The sequence below is a fragment of the Candida albicans genome, chromosome 2 (assembly GCF_000182965.3).
Source record: "Candida albicans SC5314 chromosome 2, complete sequence".
NCBI lineage: Eukaryota > Fungi > Ascomycota > Pichiomycetes > Serinales > Debaryomycetaceae > Candida > Candida albicans.
In genome coordinates this window covers 1,443,707-1,464,985 of record NC_032090.1, presented here as the reverse complement: position 1 = coordinate 1,464,985, position 21,279 = coordinate 1,443,707, and the positions used below count along the sequence as shown (strand labels likewise).

The following is a 21,279-nucleotide window of genomic DNA, read 5'->3' as shown; positions in this document are numbered from 1 at the left end:
ATGTAAGACTAACACTAAATTAGAGAGGAATCAACACACACACAAAAAACAACGTTGTTTTAGTTGATGTTCTTTTCTTTTTTTCTTCTGGTTTTTATAGTTTTACTTGGTGGTTTCGATTTATTTTTTTTCTTTCTTTCTTTTTGTTTTTCATTTCATTTCAATAGTACCAACTATCATCTGCAACACCAAAAAGTTTGTTAAAACCCCATCTAATATTGGATTTAATTAATTTATATATCTACATATTTATTTATGGATTTTGGGCGGTGTTGGAATCAAAAGGAAATCTTCAAACTGAAAATCGCAACAAACAGAGCACAACTTGAAATTCATCTATCGCATTTACACAAATATCTAGTTCATACGATTGTGATTACTTTGTTCCCACCTTGGTAGTCTCCAGCTTTATAATTATACTCCGTAAGTACTACATCCTGTGCAGAAATAGATTTTACGATTTCTCAGGAGCCACACACTTCAATCAGTCCACCACGGATAAGCAAAAAAGAACCAACATATAGCATAACTTTCCAAACAGCAAACACATCAGTGGCATTGATTGTGTTGAATATTCAATAGCTATTTAAATGACTGATAGAGTCACTCATCGAGTTTCCCTTGATGATTTGAATTTGGAAAAACAAAAATTTGACTCCAAAGATGATATCAAGCCATGGCTACAAGACAATCTACAGTCTACTAAAGGTATCAATGTGGTTATAGAGCGATCTGATACTTCGAAAATAATATTCAAGTGCAAAAACAAGGAAAAGAAAACAAAAATTGTGGAGTCCAAGAAAACTGCATCCAAAACGATGATTAGAAAACATACCAGTTGCCCCTTTAAAATTAGAGCTAACTATAGTGTGAGGAATAAAGTTTGGACATTGCTGATAGTCAGCGATGAACATGATCATGTGGTAGACCTTCCGCGACTGTTTGTTGGCAAGAATCTAATAAGCAATACCATACCAGGGTCTTCATTAAATGTGCTAGATTCTGTCGCCCCGAGACTGAATAAGAAAGGAATAAAGCCGACGTCAGAAATAGCCAATACTCCCCTGGTGACATCATATTCCCCCAGTTGTGCTGTTAAACGAAATGAAGATGTGGATGCACCTAAGATTTCCAGTAAAAAGGCAAGGAACCTAACAAAGAAACCCTCTACACAGAGTACTAGGAGCTCACTGAGTAGTGATGGAAGTTCCATAGTCAGTTTTGGATCTTTAACATCCCAATCTAGTCTGACATCCTTACCAGAAAACTATAAGGGTCAAGTTCCAACATCTATGGATCTGATGGTTGTTGAAGAAAGTTTGACGGGAAAGAGTTTGAAACCTGCTGCATCTCACCCCGTAAAAAGGAAAAATATGAAAGCAAATACTATGAAGAAATCCAAAAAATTAAAGCAGAATCCGATTGTTGTTTCTCCCATTGAAGAGGATCTGAATTTAAACAGTTTTGACGACGCAAACATCGACTTGCAGCGACAGCAATCATTACAGTCTCCTTTGTCTCATTTAGTTCAGAATCAAGATCCAATTTCTTTGGAACAAAACCCCCAGTTACACACAGTCTACCCACAACCACGGCATTCAAAACAACTGCTGTCATTGTTGAAAAAAAATCAGCAACAAGATCGAATACCAGATAACATGCCACTTCAACCACAAGAAAACAATAGGACTTTGCAAAATTTCCCATTGAATCAATTTAATGCTAATGAAATTCTTCAAAACGTACAGCAGGTAGTCAGGGAAACTGTGAAACTGGAGATTTTAGACAGCCCAAATATCGACAATACCTATAAAACAGATATGATGGATTCATTTGTGTCTCTGGTTATTTTGGATTATAAAGATTATTTGAGCTCACAATTTTTGTTTTCTTTGAAGCAAAACCTATATGACAGACGAGAAGCGACTCATACCAATGTTGACCTTGAACAAAATGGTTCCAATGAGAACCTTTTTGATGAACAACCACAACATAAACACAATCACCAACACAATGAAAATCAATTCCTGTATCAACTGCAAATTCAAAACCAGAGACAAAATCAAAATCAAAATCAAGGTCAAAATCAAAATCAAAACCAAAGTCAAAGTCAAACACCAGGACAAAATCTGAATCAAAATGATAGTCAAACCCAAATACCACTACAAAGTCAAACTCCACAGGATCGTAAATCTGCCATGCAACAAAATTGGCTACCAGGTTCGACTCCTGGAGTTGGAGGGTTGATCAGATTGTCACCATTGCTTAATGATAATGATAATAATGAGTATGCGGCGGTAGCAGCAGCAGCGGTTGTTGGATCAACCCCAGGTAATCCAAATGGTAATTCTTTGGAAAATTTCACTCATTTGCCAGGGATTAATTCCAGTACACTAAATTATTTGATGCAATTACCACATCCTTCTGCAAATCCAAACTCAGGAGGAGTCTCGTCTAGTCAGCCGGCTTCTTTGATGTCATTACAAGGTCACCAGGGACTACTACAACAACAGCAGCAACAACAACCTATGTTCTCTATGCAGAATCTGGGGCAACAGTTACCCCCCTTGAGTTCGATACCCAAATTACCATCAAGCAATAATGCTAATGTAAATTTGAATTCATCAAGTACATTGCCACTTCCTTTAAACAATACTGGCCCTACACTAAATCCTTCGTCATTATTAAAATCCACATCCAGAAATAGTACTAATTCTGGAAATATCAATGTCAATAATATCAATAATAGTAACAATAATAGTAACAGTGCCTTTAATAGTGTTTTTTTAAATTCATCAATAACTACTAATCCTGCATTTATTTTCAATAGTCAAGGCAATCCGACTAATTCCAACCAGTCTATGGTTAATTCAATTATGACAACAAATCTGAACAAAGATGGTACTGCTACTAGTAATAATAACAGTAGTGGTAATACAAGTAATAATTTATTGAATGATATGCCCAATTATGGACCTGGTTGGTAAACCAAGACAAAACAAAACTGAAAAAAGCAAAAAAGTAAAAATTTGTAAAGGTATACCAGAGACAATATTTAACTAAAAAAAAATTGTTTTCATCAACTTCATTTCATTTCTTCGTGTGTTAATTTTATATTTATTTAATTTATAGTTTGTTATTTTATTCGATTTGTAATATTTCAAATCTATGTGTGTGTGTATATATATATATGAGAGTCTAATTATATTTATTTTTCTAACAACATTAACTTCATGTGTCAAGGACGGGTGTAGTTATTACTCTTTTACGTTATATATAGAGACATAAAAATAGCTATGAGGCTAAGTTATATTCTTGTATATTAGAAATAATAAAGCAAATACTACTTATCCAGATACACCGTTCTTTGCCATTTCGTAAATGGCATAAACATTCAATGTGGAAACGAAAAACCAAATAATAACAGCAACAATTGAAGTAATCCAATTATTGGTCATATATTTATATTTCTTTCCAGAGCCATTTGTGTCTTGATCATTCGACTCTTCGTCTTCTACTTCTTCTTCTTGTCCTGTGACACCAATAGCTTCATCATTTTCATTCAATTCCACTTTCATGATTTTTTTCGAACAAGTGAAATAAATCAAAGGAGCAGTCAATGGAGGTAATAAAATGGATATCACCACTTGAGAAATATTTAAAGCTATACCCAATCCATTTCTTCCAATACAAACAGATATAATCAAACAAGGAATAATAGATATACTTCTTGTCACCAATCTTCTAAGCCATGGTTTTAAAGTCCAATTGATATGTCCTTCACTAACAATTTGTCCAGCAATAGTGCATACTATACCAGCACTTTGACCACTGGCCAATAATGCTACCATGAAAATAGTACCGACTGCTGGTGCTAATGAACGACTCAATAAATCATGAATAGTGTATAAATCGGCATCTATGGCTTCTTCGGTACCGTATAATGTTGACCCTGAGACTATTAAAATTGCTGAATTGACGAAAAGGGCTAATGTGATCAAAGTGATAGTTAATTCCACTATGGAATACTTTAAGGAATATTTAATTGATTGATAGGATGGTTTATAATAATGATAAAAATAATCAGCTTCTTTTTCATACATTGATACTTTGACATTATTCTTTGCGTCATCTTTTTTCTCAGATGGTGTAGTTGTTGATGATTCAATAACTGGAAATTGTGGTTGGTCATTTTTGTTGAGAATATCATCCAAATTCACATATCCATGTTTAACGTCAAAGTCACGTAAACGGGGTTGAACTAATCCTGAACCCAAAAACAACGAATGGATCATCACTGTAGACCCAATGATAGAAGTTGCAATGGTCATCCCATTACCATCAAACATTTGTTTCGAAGGAACAAATCCACGGAAAATATCTCTTGCACTAGCATGAATTTGTGATAATTCAACGGCAAAACAAACAACAACAACCATAACCAATGCACCCACGGCATATTCAAAAATTTTAACAAACTTCATCAGCGAAGTATCAGCACGATATGCCATAAGAACAAACAACACATCAATAATAGTGATTACTACCCCGGCAGGTAACGGAATCTTCAACAAAATGTTCAAAGCAATGGCCGACCCAATGACTTCAGCTACATCAGTAGCAATGATGGCACATTCAGCTAAAAACCACAAGACCCAGTTTAGTTGTTTAGGTAAATATTCTCGACAACAACGAGCCAAATCATAACCTGTTACTGAACCTAATTTTATACAGAGACTTTGTAAAAATATGGCAATAACATTAGATAAAAACACAATGAACAATAAAGAATATTCATTTGATGCCCCTGCAGTAATCCCTGTTGCATAATTACCAGGATCCATATAGGCAACACTGATCAACATTCCTGGACCAACAAATGATCCGTATTTTTTAAGTACACTCTTGGATCTGTTCACGACATATGCAAATGTGGAGCTGTCTTTACTAATAACGCTATTGTTGTTATTGTCGTCATAGTTATTTCTAAAACGAGTAGTAGTAGTTTGATCTAATGTTGTAGAAACTCCAGTTGTGGAAATGGTTGTATGGTTATTTTTCGGTCTTATAGACTCGTTTGTTGAGGAAGAAGTAGTTGTCATTTCTTTAGGTGTTACACAAGTGAAAGATTCTTGTTGTTTTTTTGGAATATTTATCACTAGAATGCTTTGATGAAATGTAAAAATGCTAGACCGTTAACACTGTAAATTAAAGTTCCCAAAGAATATTTACACCAAAAAGTGACTTGGAAAACCAGTATTATATATTATATATTGTTCCAGAATAAAGAATGGAAAAAATCTAAATGTGTAAAAACTGTTCCGGTTTTTTTTCGAAATGAGAAGTGGTTACACCCAAAATAAGAAGAAAAGAATTTGCTCCCAAAAAAAAACTTTATTGTTCTCCCTAACTCGCATAACCAGGCAAAGTAAGTACAGAAGAGATTTCAATCTGGTTACTACTTTAATAAGTGGCGTAGTAAGTAAGTTCTATTGTAATAAACACTGTATAGGGGGAGTGTATATTAGCTATTTATGTATGATTATGTAATCTAGAATCGTTAGTTCCTTTTTCCAAGCTCAATCCCAAGGGGATTCCAACTCATATTTATATTACGTTAATCCGATAACACCGAACCCACATTCGGTCTTCTCCACTTCTAGCTCATGGGGGGTAAGACAAAGATGGTTCTGATTGGCTCAAGAACGTCAATGACCATAAGTCGGAGGTTCACTAGCTTAACCGATATCCCCGCTAAAGACAATACATGAAGAATCACCTTCTATGCAGTCCTCAGCACTACAATCCTAACATCTATTGTAGCCTCGCTATCACTTGAAATTTTTCCATTTTTTGAACACAAAACATACAATAAAGAGAGTTCTTTTATGGTATTTTCAGTTCCGTTTATCCGGTCATCGAAATGAGTTTTGATTTGTTTTTTTAATGTTAAGAGAGTTAAAGTACGTACGTAGAGTCATTAGAAATTGCAAACTATGTGTATGCAAATTCAAGTTCAAGTTGAATGTTAATGTGTACCAGTTGTAGAATATTCAACTCAAAGAAACTAATAATTTCTTGACAGCAAAAACTGTTTGAAGATCTGTTATTGGCCATTTTTCTTGTGATGTAATGTCAACGGAGCGATATATCCAGCAAAGAATAAGTTTAGTATGTTTATGATGATAACAACGTAAACTTGATTTATAGTAAATATCTACGCATATCCACAGTTAGCTGGGCTGAATTATAATTGCAGAGTTTTGTTTGTACTAACATTTTTGGACAGAGTAGGATTTAAATATTTTTGTGTATAATAGACTATTTCTAATCTATTTTGCAACAAAACAAGATCAAAATTTTGTTTACCTACTAAATGGAGAACCATAAAATTCCTTCATTGAAGGCAACAAAACCAAAGAGAGAACTATTCTATAACCCACGAAGGTAGACATCTACTATAAATATGTATAAAAATCTAAAACAATTCTAAATGAGCAAATCTACTTCCTTCCACTAATTTTCAACAAAATCAGAAATTTTCTTTTCACCATCGATGATTTTACTTACTTTACTTAAAATATCTTGGAAATCGTTGAATTCAGTATAAGGAATTCTTTCACGAACACAATATTTGATCAAATCTTTGCCATGTTTAGCAAACAACAAATCGGTTTCCTTGGCAGCACTCAAATCACTCACACCATCACCATTATAAAATAAAGTGGGTCTTGGTGTGTCTGCATCACCTTCATATCCATGACTAGTCAAATATTCTTTAATTGATTTTGCCTTGTCATGACCAAAACCCGAATCAGGATCTTTGAATAAAATTTCCCAATTATCACCATCAACACGAACATCATTACTAATAATGTCGATAGTTTTGATTGCTTCTTGACCAATCAATTTTTCTAACAAGGCATAGATAATTGGTTTCATACCAGAACTAATGACAATAATGGGGATATTCTTTGATTGACAATACTGGTAAAAATCTTTAAAACCAGGATCCAATTGTACATTTTGTAATAAGATTTCAATACATTCATTGAATGGTTTATTAATTGATGCTAGCATTTCTTTGAATCCATCTCTAAAGGATTGTTTCCCTTCCAAAATTTTATCGTTGATGATCATACGGTTATCATATCCCATACCAATGTTATCAGTAAGGTAATCGTTGGAATCTTGTAAAGTGATAGTTCCGTCCCAGTCGGAAAACACAATTGCTGGTGGTAATGAAGTTGACATTGTTCAAATTGTTGATATTGAAGGTGAATTGATATTACAAAAAAAATCAATAATATTAATGAAAAGCAACAATGATTATGGGAAAAAGAAGAAGGTTTGTTGAAAAAAAAATACCAAAAATGGACCTCTAAATTCCACCGAATTGCTTGTATATCGGCGAACTTACAACTCAGTCATAATTTGCCAGTCGTACACTACATTATCACGTGACACACAAGTATAGTACAGTCACTCAAATTACAAGTATAAATGTGGATACTGAATGTGTGCATCTTTAATTGAAACATAAACAATTGTAAATATGAAAAAATGAATGTCCAGAAGATCTTACCTAAGGAACGCAAAATTGGAACCTTAATTTATTTGTTGACATTATTACCCCAGGTGTTTCTCTAAACATAATGTGGGATGTTTGCATTGTGGACTAGTGTTTAACACCAGAATAGTAACGTATTCTACTGTTCACAAAAGAAGTGTTGTTATTATTGTTTGTGTGGAGCTGGGTTTTCAGGAGTATTGAATTATGATGTCATAATAATTCATCTGCCAAGATAGCAAATAATTAATCCTGTTATGTAGAGGAAAAAATAAAACAACTAAGACTGACGTTACCAACAAGATCTATTAACAGCTAGTACTAGTAAAACCATAATCCACTTTCTTTAATGTCCTACATAATCCGAAACAAGTAGCTTGCCTAAATAGTCGTTCATTTCACTATTTTAAAGCATTTATTACTTCTCAACCTATACCCCTGCTGTTGCCAAGTTGGTTAAGAGCTTTTTCTTTGTACTATTAGCACATGCATATTTCCAGTTCTCCCAGTACACGTTTACCTGGCGAATAGAGCATGAACCAAGCATTCTTTGTTTTCTTGTAAGGGGAGGGAGAACAGGATGGAGATAAAGAAAATTCCAGGAGTTCCGAAATCAGTAGTTCATATTTATCTTGTTTCAAAGCAAATGACTAAGGTACTTTTCTAAACGATCGGAATGTATATTATAAATGACATCCCGATAACTAATCAAAAAAATGTCTATCTTTTATATTGGAACAATACACGTTTCACAATAAACCACAATTTAATTATATTTCCGCAACTTAAATAGCCTAGAATGGCATTCAACTATTACTTTGGTACAAAAAAAAATTTATCCACAAGAATTTAAACTTTGCTAAATTGAACGTCTTTATTTTAACGTCTGGTGTTAAAACGATTACTTGGTTACTTGTAGTACACATGTGATGGATAACATCGTTGTAACTTAAGTTCTGATTACAAAGAAAGAAGAAAGAAAAAAAAAGAAATTTATAGCCACATATTTGAAATGAAATTGACCCACTTGATGTGTCTCTTTAACGAAGTAATAGATTTGATTGCTCTTCATTAGCGAAACTAATACTCAATACAAAATTGGCATTATTATTGCTACTGAAAGTCATCGCTTCAGCACAAATAATTTAACGTTATTTTCTTTAATGTGACATGAGTAATAAATGTGTGAAATATTAAATGTCGTAAACAACATATAAAACTTGGCCAATGGATTCAGTCTAAATATACGCTCCCCTTTGCGAATATTTATAGGATGAGATTTTTCAAATTAAGTTCGATCTTTTTTGAAGTTTTTATATTTACTTCTTAACGTTGGTAAAATAAATAGTTACCATTCTTTCCGAATTATATTGGAATTTGTTTTTACAGAAAACGTCATAAAGTGTGTCTGATACCAGAAAAAATTAAAAATTGAAACAAGGACGGACATTAACTTCGAATAACATACATAAATTATTATCTACATCTACATCTTTATCTTAACTAGTGCAAGATAGACACTTACACACACACGCACACGCCCACATACACCTACGCACATTACACACAAAGACAAAGACAAAGGCAACGGGTAGTAGCAAATATAAACCAAAGAAAAAAAAAGAAAGCAAACCAAAAAGCAAACCAAAGCAAACCAAATTAATAAAACAGCAAAAAAAGGACAGAAAGAGAGCGTGTGTGTGAAGAGAGAAATTAAGAACGACAAAAAAAGACTGAGATAGAAAAAAAAAAAATTTAATCAATCTCAACAAGAAAATAGAAAGAGTTAGAATTTTCTTTTATAATTTCAATTCTTATTCTTCTATTATCAACACACAACACACAATTATCGTTATTTTCTACTTATTTTTGAATACGTTTTTTTTTGCTGGTGTTAATACTATAGATAACATTATTTATTCCTAGCTATACTATCGGTGATTATTTTATTTGCTCATTAAACGAAACTGACCATGTTTGAGAATCTCAAAGCTTTTATTCGACATGGGAAGCAAGCCAATGATATGAAAAGAAAGCAACAACAGCAGCCACAGCAATATCAACAACCATTTAGTACTGCTACTGCCAATGAAAATCCATTTCAACAAGCTTCCAACGAAACTCCAGACAGTATCAATGTTATCACCCCCAACGATATCATAAATGAATACCAACAACCAGATCAAGAACCACAACAATACTATCCCCAACAACAACAACAACAACAAGACCCATATCAACAGGAAACCCAATTCCAACAACAGCAACAAGGAGTGTATACCAACTATAATCAATCCGATGTTACCCTCAATGACAAAAACGCAGATTACAATAGAGTAGCGCTGCAACTTGTTGAAGAAGAGAATGAACAGAGAAAAAAATCTGTCAAATATCCAAACTTGGAAAATTATCAAATATTAGACCAAATGGGTGAAGGTGCTTTTTCCGTTGTTTATAAAGCCAAACACTTGTCGACTGGCAAAGAAGTTGCCGTCAAGATTTTGCGCAAGTTTCAAATGGACCAAGCTCAGAAACAGGCCGTACTAAAAGAAGTCACTATTATGAGGCAGTTGGACCACCCAAATATTGTTAGATTTATTGAATTTATAGACTCCCCAACATACTATTATATTGTCCAAGAATTAGTTCCTGGTGGTGAAATCTTCACTATGATTGTGAAGTATACTTATCTTTCTGAAGATTTATCACGTTGGGTGATTACTCAAATTGCTCATGCAATAAGATATTTACATGAAGAGGTTGGTATTGTCCACCGTGACATTAAGCCAGAAAATTTATTGTATGTACCTATTGACTTGAAGCCAAGTGCCAATCCTATATCGAAATTGAGAAAATCCGATGACCCAAACACTAAATTAGATGAAGGTGAGTTTGTGAATGGGGTTGGAGGTGGTGGAATTGGGACAGTTAAATTAGCAGATTTTGGATTATCGAAACAAATATGGGAACATAACACCAAAACACCCTGTGGTACAGTTGGGTATACTGCTCCAGAAATTGTTCGTGATGAGCGCTATTCAAAAGAAGTTGACATGTGGGCGTTAGGATGTGTATTGTATACATTGTTATGTGGATTTCCACCGTTTTACGATGAAAGAATCGAAACATTGACTGAAAAAGTTGCCAAAGGTGAATTTACATTTTTGAAACCATGGTGGGACGAAATAAGTGACGGAGCCAAGAATTGTGTTGGTAGGTTGTTGACTGTGGACCCAAAAAAGAGGTACACAATTGACGAGTTTTTGCAAGACCCTTGGATGCAAAAAACTTCTCTTAGTCAGCAACCACAGATTCCAATACCTGTTACTAACCAATACCCACCAGCTACAAAAGTTGCTCATCCTATACAAGTTGCCAATAATAGATACTCCAAGAAGTTTAGATCTACCAATTCTGATTTATATTCTCCTGCAGCTGTTGCTTTGCGTGATGCCTTTGATATATCTACAGCTGTTCACCGTATGGGTGAAGAAGCTGCTTTGCAAACTAAAAAGCAAGCCCCAATTGAAGGTTTGATTGAAGAAGAAGAAGAAGAGCACGAAGAAACAGTTACTAAGGATGGCAGAGTTGTACAGGATACCTACAACCAAGTCCTAAGAACTCATCGTCATAGACATCATTTGAAAAATAACAACAATCCAAACGCTTTTGATTTGAATCTTGGAGGTGCATCGATAATAGAACGGAGAAAGAACAAACAGATTCCTATTCAAAGCAGCTAGTAAAAGAAAAGAGTAAGAAAAAAAGAAAATATACGTATTTGTAGTTGTTAATAAATGTGTATTTATTAATGGTCTTGTGTATAATTTTATACGGTGGTATGAACTTATATACACCTTTCCCGATATTTTGATAGCATGATTTATAACTTGAAGAAAATGTAAGTCAATACGTTAGTCTCACAACCTTTAACAATCAACCATGGTATAGCAAACTTTTTATTGAATGCCAAAACTAAATCCAGTACATTGACATGAGCATAGCACATATTTCACTATGTGGCCCATTGACAAAAAACAGCAATATGGATGTTTGGTACAGAGAAAGGCCATTAACAAGGTACCTACTCAAAGAGAGTAAACCACCAATCACATTTTAGGATCAATTCTAGTTCATAATTCAAAATAATGATTTCTTTAATTTTTTTTTTCAATAATCCATACATACAAACCCTACTAAGTTTAGTTGAATACATAAATAGCTCAAATCACAAGATAACTGTTGTCATCATAACCAGCATAAGCTTTACCTTCATCATTCAATTTTAAAAGTTGGAACTGACTTTCCTCTTTAGTAATACTCAATTTTTCAGCAACGTAGTCAACTGGGACACCATCTGGCATGGTTCTGCTGGCTTCTTTCAATACGGCTATCACTTGATCCGTAAGTGATCCTGTATCTTTCGAGAGACTAGTTGGATTATCCATAAACAATCCACTACCAGCACTGGCAGTGGAATTTGTTGCTTGTCCAGCACCAGCACTAGCAGCATCAGCTGCTGTAATGCCTTGAGCTTTCAAATGATGTTCAATTGCACTCAAATGGTGATATACAATTTGATTGCTGTCAGTTATTAAAGAAATAGAAGCATTCTGGACAGTTTTACGATTGTTGAACTGTTTCAATGACCCACCAACATAAACATACTTACCTTTCATCTCATTATACTTTTCAAAGTCCTCTTCGGCCGAGCTGATAGTCTCATCCACCCATTTACGAACATCAATAGACCCAGTGCCATCTTCAATAGTTACTGCAATAGATGCATTCGTATTTTCAACATTGCGTACAACACCAACAAATGAAATCATATTTAATTCGACATTATTTACTTTGAACTCGCCATCTGGCACTGGTTGTGTTGCATCATTAATTTGTTTGATGGTTACAGGTGTCAAACTTTGTCTAACTTGGGTTGTTGTTTGACGCTGAGACGATCCAGCATGTTCAGTATTGAAACCACCTTGGGATATATTGCCGAATGCTCCAGTATTGTTATTATCGTATTCAAAATCTGACATGGTTGATTAGTATCCGTTGAAATTACTGTTCGAGTAAGAAGTAGTTGCGGGACAGACGCGTATCTCGAGTAATTGAGTTTTTTTTTTCTTGCAAAGTTGTGTTTTTGGTGTTTTTTTTTTTAAAAGTTTTTCAACAGAAGTCGTGTTCGAGGTTAAATGTGAGATGGTGTGGTTTTAGTAACAACAAGATTGAAAGAAGCATCTATGGACTAGAAAACTTGTCATAGAAAGTATGAGTGTGGTCAATCTCGAAATTGTATTAATTTTTAGATGAGTGCACTGAATACAGAATGCTCCGCTGTTCATTCCACTTGAATTACTTGGTACATTTATAGGTGTCAATTAAACACGTTCTTTGCTTTGAGTAATACTGAGTAGACATCGTTTAATTTAATCAGCTGTTCTTATTTCTAAATATTAATATAGAAGTAGTAATACTATTTACATAATCAATATCTAAACTTAAATTATAATGTGGTGGAAACTAGATGGCTGTTGGTTGTTTTGCACTCGATACTCTTAATACGTTTCTTTAATTTTTTTTTGTTTTGAAACTTATGAACAAAAAAAGAAAACTAAAACTAACAGAAAACTTTAGTTATACTGGTAATTGGCCTTTATAAAACTATTATTATTTGCTGTAACATCCAACTGAGTCATTATGGAAGTTCACATAGACCCCGAAGTGAGTAAACATCAGGAGATAATTGATGCCATTACTAGCGCAACCACTGCCTTGAGTCAAAGATCACCAGAATCACCAGCAAGTCAACAACACACAGAACTAACTGAAAAAGAAGAGCATTCCCACAAAGACGATGGGCTTGGCTACGAGTTTATTGATGAGGAGCAAAATAAAAATGAACCCACCGGAAATGCTGAAGAAGCTTTACATATGTTACTTAATGAACACAATGCTGACAGAGAAATATTTGAAGACCTTCATCTGAGTCATTCAGATACCCAAAAGTCTCCCAATGTCGAAGAAAATGAATCCAAGCCTTCCGAAGTAAAGCTTGTGTCGTACGATCCTGATTCAAAACCACCTCGTTTAGGACGACCAAGACGCAACATAACAAACACCCTAGCTCCACCAGAATCATCTTCATCGAAAAATTATAATGAAGCAGTGATGTCTAAATTCAGATTAGATTCCCAGCCAATTGAAGGTCCAGGATCACGCGGGGGAAAAGGAGGTCGAAAAAGTCCTAAAGGCAGAATCACTTCAGCATCAATAAGAAAGAGAACCACTCAATCTACTTTAAATTTTGAACCTTTAGGAGATAGCAATAAAAGGGCCATGTGTCTCAGCTTAAACAATACTGATAAAAACGACCATGGAAAAATTGACAAAGAAACTTATGGTTCTGAGACAAAGTCGCCAAAGTTGATTTTAAAACTTAATTTAAAGAAGCAAACACCATCAACAGAAGATGGTGATACATTACGGGGACAAAAGCCAGACCTGCTGAGCACCTTAGTGAAAAAATCATCTACTACTGCAACGGGAATAAATACAAATAAAAAGGCAAAACATCTTCAAAAAGCCAGCAGAACTACTGTTTTGAATAATAAGAATAAGATTACTCGACAGTTGCCTGGCCCCCTTGTTGGTTTATATTATGACTTGTATGATGATAATTTGGTTGACAAATACTTCGATGCTAAACATGAAAAAATTGCACTCGGATATCCCGTGACTAAGGCACCATATGCTAACGACATAGTATTCATAATATCGTTTCTTTCCAAATTTAAAGCGATTATACCAACGGACAACATCGGCCCTCAAAATTTTGAATATGGTTTAAGTTTACCATTATTAGAAGATACTTCTGATTATGAAACGGCAAACTATGTGAAACGACATCAAGAAAAAGAAAATGACGATTATGACCTGACTTTTGTTTCACCAGAAATGCAGGCATTATTTAAGAAATTGCTTGGGTTGGTTTTAAATAGAAAAAAGCCGGTTACTTCCCACATGAAAGCAATTCAAGAATTGAAACCACAGAGTGTCAATTTCGGGTTGCCTAAGGAATGGAAGATTTTAAAACCTTCTGATAAAAACAATCAAGATAATATTGATCAGGGACCTCCGGTCGATCCATCAAATCCTGAAATTTTATTAAATAAACTTCCCGAGAATGACAATTGGCTTATAATCTTTAATCCATTTTACACTCAGGAATTTGAAGTTCACGGTTTAGCTGGAATAGAGAATCCATTGGACAGATTGGTAATGTTACGTACACTAGTGCATTGGGCACTAGCGAACTCAGAAGCTGTCAAAAAAGAGATTACCGCCAGTGTTCAGTTGCAAGATATTCCTGGAGATAAGGATACATACTATGCTGCAAGAGCCATTCTCAATGGGTTTAAAGATGCTCATGATACAAAAATAGCAGCAGAAACAAAGTTAGCAAAAAGAAAGTCCGAGGATGAAATTCGATATATTGACCCAACTTCTGATCCGATGGCCCATCCTTTTAAGCTTCGGTTAAACGAACAAATAGCTGGTGATTGTGGGTTTGGCATAGGAAGATTTTATTTGTGTCGTATGGCAGATGACTATAACGGAGGGTTAGCATCAGTAAAGAAAATGAGTAGCATATGGAGTGGCCCAGCTGGATTGTCTGGTCCTTTAGCATCAACTTTTAAACTATATGTTCAAGATGTTCACCAGATGTTGACAGAATCTTTGGCAGCTTCTGGTGTTGAGTTTAATGAAGATGGTGAGGAGGTCGCCCCTGCAATCACGGAAACTGACGAAAGTGAGTATTGGTATGAGGTAGCATCAAATAGTATAGAGCTTCAAGAATTCATCCACTTTCTTGATTCTAGATTGTCTTTAAAAGAAAAAGCAGAATCACCAATCCCAATGGCTTCAATAATTTTTAGACCAGTTTCACAGTTACGTGATTATTTGTCGGCCATACTACCATTGACGGAGAAGCAAGAAGAATTGTTGCAAACAAAGAGATCGACCAGGAAGAGACCAATAGATTACAGTGATAGACATGCTGCTGCAAAGTATGGTGACGTCTTTGAAGGAGACGAATACCTTGAAGCCAACGACAATGATGATGACAATTATATGGAGGTTGAAGGATCTCCAGTTGATGAAGATGAAGATGAAGAATATTTGGAATAGTAAATGTTGTAACTAATATGAATCACAATTTGTTTGTAGTAATTTTTAAAAAAACTGTTTATTGAAAGTTATAATAAAATAATACAAGATAGAACCTATGTAAGCGTGGTTTAACAATTATTTCTTTTCTTTTTGTGATTAAAATTTATTTGAGCCTAACAAAAGTTCAATTTTTTCCTTAATGAGATGTTCATTCTCTTCAAAATACTTGGCTCTTCTAACGACTTCCTCATCGTACCCTTCATCACTCTTTAAGGCTTTCAATGTTTCCGCTTGACTTTCGAGCCAGTTCTCTATAAACTTCACTGGATCATCGCTTAACTCTCTATAGAACTTTTCCCTCAGATTTGCATTCTGCAAAGCTATTATTGCTAAAGATATTCTTTGATCTAATTGCAGAATGGTGGAGTCTGCCTTAGCCAAGTTTTCAAATGCTGTCTTGTTAACATCTAGTAATTCCTTCTGTGCCTTCAAAAGATTGAGTGGCAATTCAACTGGTATATCCAAAACAACATTACCCAAAGTTGTTGATTTTCTAGTGTCCACTTCATAATCTACGATAATAGGTTCACGTGGCACAAAATGGGCTTGGGTTAATTTATAAAGATCCAGAAATTTAAACGTCTTCACTTTCAACAATTCAAACAAAAGATCATCTGCTTCAACCAATGTCAAATCATCGTCACTAGAATCTTTATCATCAGCTGGGTTAGGCAATGTGGAAGTTTCAACCGCTGGTACCTCGGTGTAGGCGTTGCTTTTTTTGAATAGACCTTTGAATAAAACATATTGCCAAATAATGTATAACAATTCCTGTTGCGAACATTCTTGTTTACCAACAAATCTAGACATTTCCTCTGAAAGTTTAAGACTGTTTGAGTGATTCTTTACTAGCAAAGCAATTTTTGACTTGATATTGAAAATACCGTTCCTCTTGATATCCAATCCATCAAAACTAACGCTTGCAGGTGGTTTATTGGCATTTGGGCCATCATCTCTCCATTCTATAATGTGGGATTGAGACTCTTGAATGTTAGGGTAATTCTCGTTTGGAAGTAAATCAACCGAGATGGCTGATAAAAATGAGCTAAACTTGAATGTTTCATCAATTTGCTGTTGTTCATCAGGAATATCACTAATGAATTTACCCTCTATACGCAATGTCCAAGATGATTCCGCCAAAGTGGGGTCTGGAACTGGTAATCCCTTTTGTTGTAATAACTGCTTTTGCCATGGTTGGTTTTCACAGGTATTGTAGATGAAAATTCTCAAAACTCCTGTAGATGGTCTGTATTCGTGTGGATGAATTGATTTTTGTTGTATAGCTTGAAAGTCCAATGACTTTCTAGCAATAAGCAAATCCAACTTTTTCTCTGCTTCTTGCAATCTTTTATATTCTCCTAAATTGCCTATTTTATCATATAATTGAGTTGGAATAATAATATCTGTTGGTTGATAGGAAATGGTTGGGACAGCAGCAGCGTTTGGTCGTGGTTTGTTGGCAGGTGGAGGATGATGTGGTACTTGTTGTTGTGATATCAGTTGCATCTTGCTTGTGTCTTTTATTTGATTTTGTTAGTTGAGTCAAGTATATAAATTGATACCTATAAAGCAACCAGATTAACCTCTTTAATGTATGTTTATACTATGAAAATTAGTGTTTTTTTTTGTTGGTACTTTTTTTGTCTCAGTTGTTGTTGTTCTGCTTCACGTTAACCTTTGCAAAACTTCTCGTTTCTGAGCATTAGTACACGAACCGTATAGTATTTTTTTTTTTGGCATCATCACATTCACTAACTAAATAGATATGAATCAGGAGAACTCTAAAAAGAAAAAAAAAAGAGAGATAGACCTTATATCATTAGTAGCCACTGTGTTTTGACAGGCAAATAATATATCCTTAGATATGTCTAAGCATTCAGAAGATCCAATCAAAGGAGTAAAAGTGCAGAAGAGGAAAGTTGCTTCTATTGCATCTACCTCGTCACTGACTTCTACGCATCAACAGTTAATGAATCAAGCAACTAAAATGAAGAGAACTAAGATCAATGAAATGAAAAAACAGAAACAAGATTTTTTCAAACGAATAAACTACAGCCATTTGTTGACTGTTGTTGTGCTACCACTATTGGCAGTCTTGTATGTGGTCCTTTGCAAACAAAGCATTGTTCCCGAGAATGAAAGAACGTTGTATTTCACTTGTATATATTATAACATTACAATGTTGGCATTCACAAGTGGTTATCACAAATATTTTGCTCACAACTCGTTCAAAGTCAAGGCTGAATTATTGAAGTACTATTTTTGTATTTTTGGAAGCAGCTGTGGACTAGGATCAGTTCGATGGTGGGCAGGTTTACATAGAGCACATCATCATTTCACTGACGATACAGAACGAGATCCTTACCTGATTAAAAGAGGGTTTTTGTTTAGTCATTACGCTTGGCTACTTAAGAAGCCTAAGCTTACAAAGTTTTATTTGGATTTCTTGGAACAAGAATTCCCAGAGCATGCAGAAAATCAGAAAGTGCAAAACGAAATAGTTTTAGATAAAGAAATCGAGACGGAATACAATGGTGAAGATATTATGAGACAAAATTACGACGAAAGTTTGCGCAATCTTTTAATGTGGCAACAAAGGACCTATTTGTTTTGGTTTTTCGTTACTACCATTTTGATACCAGCCCTTATTACTAAATATGTTTGTGGCGATTCAATAGTGCACGGAATTTTATACCCAGGCATTTTGCGCATGTTTTTATGCCAACAGTCATTATTAAGTACAGAGTCCATCTGCCATTTAAAGAGAATACAAGTGACAATTCCAACGCAACCTTTCAACGATAAGAACTCTTCCACTAATTGCAACAATCCACTAGTGTCTTTCTTAACCTACGGGCAATCACACCAGAACTATCATCATGAATTTCCGCATGATTATCGTGTTGACAATAGTTATTTAACTTATGACCCTACAAAATGGTTCATATGGATTTTGGAGCAGTTGGGTGCAGTAGATGAGTTATCTCGAACTCCTGGTAACTTGATTGTGCAGTTGAAATTACAACAGCAACAACTAATTATTAATAGAACAAAGAGTCAATTGAACTGGGGCACGCCGATTTCCAAGCTACCTTTAATTTCACCAAGTGATTTCAAAAAGATTATATCATCAACCTCGAACAAGGATCGTATATATATAGTTATCCAGAATATCATTCACGATATAACTCCATTCATGGACCAGCATCCTGGAGGGGTGGCCCTTTTGAAGGCTTCACATGGGAAAGATGCCACAAAAGCTTTTTATGGTGGTGTATATGGTCATCTGACTGCCGCGGTGAACTTATTAGCAACAATGAGGATTGGAGTCTTGGATGACGGCGATGACGAAGAAGTTTGGAGACGAGTTGCAAGAGAAGAAAGGGAAGTGTCGAATTCTACTGACTCTAGACCAGGCCACCATCACACTGCTGAAGCAGCATAGGTTAGTTGGAGTTGTGTAGTCCAAACTACTTTACAGATTAATGGATAATTATAATGTCAAATATAATTGATTATATTCGCCAGTAATGTAGAGTCAACTCTTGATATATTTTCCTGGTTAGTCACGTGCTTTGTAGGAATCACTGAAAAATTTACCAACAAACAACACTCCTATGGTACACAAAAGAAAAAATTTATAGAAAAGAACAAAATGGTGGTACATAAATAAGTTAGTCACCAGTCCACAACAACAATAATCTTCTTCATATCTACCACTTACCTACAACTAATGTCAGAAACGCCATTATTATTCCAAACAAGAGATTATAGGGGTGCAACTATTGAAGACTTGAACATTCCATTAGCAGTTTCGATAAACCCCACCACTTCTATATATGAAGCAATTGGAATTGCATTCGAGAATGAATTCACATATCTACCAGTAATTCACGAGCGTACAAAGAGATTATTAGGAGTGATAAATATTGAAGAATTGAAAAGTAATGGAGATAAGCTAAAGAGAAGTATACTTGCACCAATAGTAAAGAGTTATATGATTTGGTTTAATCAATCTGCCAAAAGAAAATACGAACAAGAGAATAAGGAAGTGTTATCTTCAAATAGAACTGCTCCCAAAACTACTATTTTGAAACCAAGAGGTAAAAGATATGAAGTTTTAACACCAATGACACCATTAGAAAAGTTGGCAGAATTTTTCAATCTGGGAAACTATTTTGCTATAGTTACCAATGGTCATGGTGATTTTGTCTACGGAGTTGTTACTCCTCAAGATTTGATGAAGTACGAACAGTCAAGACCTAAATTATAATTACATAAATATTCAATAATACATGAACTATTAAGAAATTTTTAATGTTAACTTACCAGTAGTTTTTCTGCCTTCCAAATCTTTTGCAGCTTGAACGTAATCTTTCAAATCGTAGGTCTTGAAAATATCAAACTTTAATTTCCCACTCTCAAATAACTTTAACAATTCTGTTGAGTAGTGGTCCCATTCATCAGCATTGCCAATATATGCATACAATTGAGGTCTTGCAATCTTGATATTTTTTGGCGAAAGAATAGATAATGGGAATGGAGTGACAGGTCCAGATGCATTCCCATAACTAACAAAAGTGCCTTTTCTTTTAATTGAGTTTAATGAAATTTCAAAAGTATCCTTTCCTACAGAGTCAAATGAGGCAGCAACACCTTCTCCATTAGTAATTTCCTTAACTTTTTCAACAATATCATCAGAAGTTGAATTAATCAAGAATTCTGCCCCCAAGTCTTGAGCGATTTTCAATTTCTCAGGTGTAGATGCAACAGCAATCACATGAGCTCCGAGTTGTGAAATCAATTGAACTAAAATTTTACCAACACCACCAGCGGCAGCCCAAACAAGAATGTAATCATCCTTTTGCACTTTATAAGCTTCATTAACAAATGTCAAAGCTGTTAAACCTTGTAAAAATAATGACCCATAAATCTTCAATTCTTCATCACTTGCGTTGTCTGGTAGCTTTATATACTTGTAATTATCGTCTGTGATTTTAGTGTATTGTGCAAATGTGTTAGGAGATAAATAGGCAATCTTGTCTCCCACTTTCAAAGTACTGACTTCATCTCCAACTGCAACAACTTCACCACTAGCTTCTCTACCGAAAACATAAGGTAAACTTGCTTTATAAATTCCTTTTCTGAAATATGCTTCAATGAAATTGACACCTGCGTAAGAATTCTTTACGATAATGTCATGGGACGATTCAATCTTGGGAGTTGGAAAATCTGAATATTCAATTACATCATAATCACCATTTTCTCTGTGAAGAACAACTTTTTGGGTTTCCGGTAAAATGGACATGATTTGATAAATGGATGGGGGATAAAGAAAAAGAAAAATAACAATTATTAAAAAGAAGAGTAAGAGTGAATATTTAAATATAAATTTAAAGTTGGGGGAATTGAACTGAAGTAGTGGGGGGCTCTTACTAAATTGATTAATAAGCTGCATATATTCACTATGC

The 21,279-nt window shown here is 34.7% G+C and overlaps 10 protein-coding genes across 10 annotated transcripts, besides 1 other annotated feature; 5 read left to right on the top strand and 5 right to left on the bottom strand. All coding sequences in view use genetic code 12, as the record gives it.

Moving 5' to 3' along the window:
• Positions 1-590: 590 nt before the first annotated feature.
• On the top strand, positions 591-2,987 carry AFT2 (Aft2p; the record flags this gene model as incomplete). The annotated part of the gene is made up of 1 exon (XM_709769.2): positions 591-2,987. The coding sequence occupies one exon, from the start codon at positions 591-593 to the stop codon at positions 2,985-2,987; it is 2,397 nt and encodes a 798-aa protein (XP_714862.2).
• Positions 2,988-3,347: 360 nt separating this feature from the next.
• Positions 3,348-5,102, bottom strand: SMF12 (divalent metal ion transporter; the record flags this gene model as incomplete). The annotated part of the gene is made up of 1 exon (XM_709767.2): positions 3,348-5,102. One exon carries the CDS (start codon positions 5,100-5,102, stop codon positions 3,348-3,350), a length of 1,755 nt encoding a protein of 584 aa, XP_714860.2.
• Positions 5,103-5,493: 391 nt separating this feature from the next.
• Positions 5,494-5,813: a long terminal repeat ((sampi-2a) Long terminal repeat (LTR); about 324 bp long, 9 copies per genome).
• Positions 5,814-6,516: 703 nt separating this feature from the next.
• CAALFM_C207140WA (putative phosphoric monoester hydrolase) lies at positions 6,517-7,254 on the bottom strand (the record flags this gene model as incomplete). The annotated part of the gene is made up of 1 exon (XM_709766.2): positions 6,517-7,254. One exon carries the CDS (start codon positions 7,252-7,254, stop codon positions 6,517-6,519), a length of 738 nt encoding a protein of 245 aa, XP_714859.2.
• Positions 7,255-9,594: 2,340 nt separating this feature from the next.
• On the top strand, positions 9,595-11,313 carry RCK2 (serine/threonine protein kinase; the record flags this gene model as incomplete). Its single annotated transcript, XM_709765.2, has 1 exon — positions 9,595-11,313. One exon carries the CDS (start codon positions 9,595-9,597, stop codon positions 11,311-11,313), a length of 1,719 nt encoding a protein of 572 aa, XP_714858.2.
• A 480-nt stretch (positions 11,314-11,793) lies between these two features.
• RFA2 (Rfa2p) lies at positions 11,794-12,612 on the bottom strand (the record flags this gene model as incomplete). The annotated part of the gene is made up of 1 exon (XM_709764.1): positions 11,794-12,612. One exon carries the CDS (start codon positions 12,610-12,612, stop codon positions 11,794-11,796), a length of 819 nt encoding a protein of 272 aa, XP_714857.1.
• A 661-nt stretch (positions 12,613-13,273) lies between these two features.
• CAALFM_C207110CA (uncharacterized protein) lies at positions 13,274-15,766 on the top strand (the record flags this gene model as incomplete). Its single annotated transcript, XM_709763.1, has 1 exon — positions 13,274-15,766. One exon carries the CDS (start codon positions 13,274-13,276, stop codon positions 15,764-15,766), a length of 2,493 nt encoding a protein of 830 aa, XP_714856.1.
• A 138-nt stretch (positions 15,767-15,904) lies between these two features.
• CAALFM_C207100WA (uncharacterized protein) lies at positions 15,905-17,314 on the bottom strand (the record flags this gene model as incomplete). Its single annotated transcript, XM_709762.2, has 1 exon — positions 15,905-17,314. The coding sequence occupies one exon, from the start codon at positions 17,312-17,314 to the stop codon at positions 15,905-15,907; it is 1,410 nt and encodes a 469-aa protein (XP_714855.2).
• A 358-nt stretch (positions 17,315-17,672) lies between these two features.
• OLE2 (Ole2p) lies at positions 17,673-19,253 on the top strand (the record flags this gene model as incomplete). Its single annotated transcript, XM_709761.2, has 1 exon — positions 17,673-19,253. One exon carries the CDS (start codon positions 17,673-17,675, stop codon positions 19,251-19,253), a length of 1,581 nt encoding a protein of 526 aa, XP_714854.2.
• A 288-nt stretch (positions 19,254-19,541) lies between these two features.
• CAALFM_C207080CA (uncharacterized protein) lies at positions 19,542-20,081 on the top strand (the record flags this gene model as incomplete). The annotated part of the gene is made up of 1 exon (XM_709760.1): positions 19,542-20,081. One exon carries the CDS (start codon positions 19,542-19,544, stop codon positions 20,079-20,081), a length of 540 nt encoding a protein of 179 aa, XP_714853.1.
• A 30-nt stretch (positions 20,082-20,111) lies between these two features.
• CAALFM_C207070WA (NADPH:quinone reductase) lies at positions 20,112-21,266 on the bottom strand (the record flags this gene model as incomplete). The annotated part of the gene is made up of 1 exon (XM_709759.2): positions 20,112-21,266. The coding sequence occupies one exon, from the start codon at positions 21,264-21,266 to the stop codon at positions 20,112-20,114; it is 1,155 nt and encodes a 384-aa protein (XP_714852.1).
• Between the last annotated feature and the right edge of the window lie 13 nt (positions 21,267-21,279).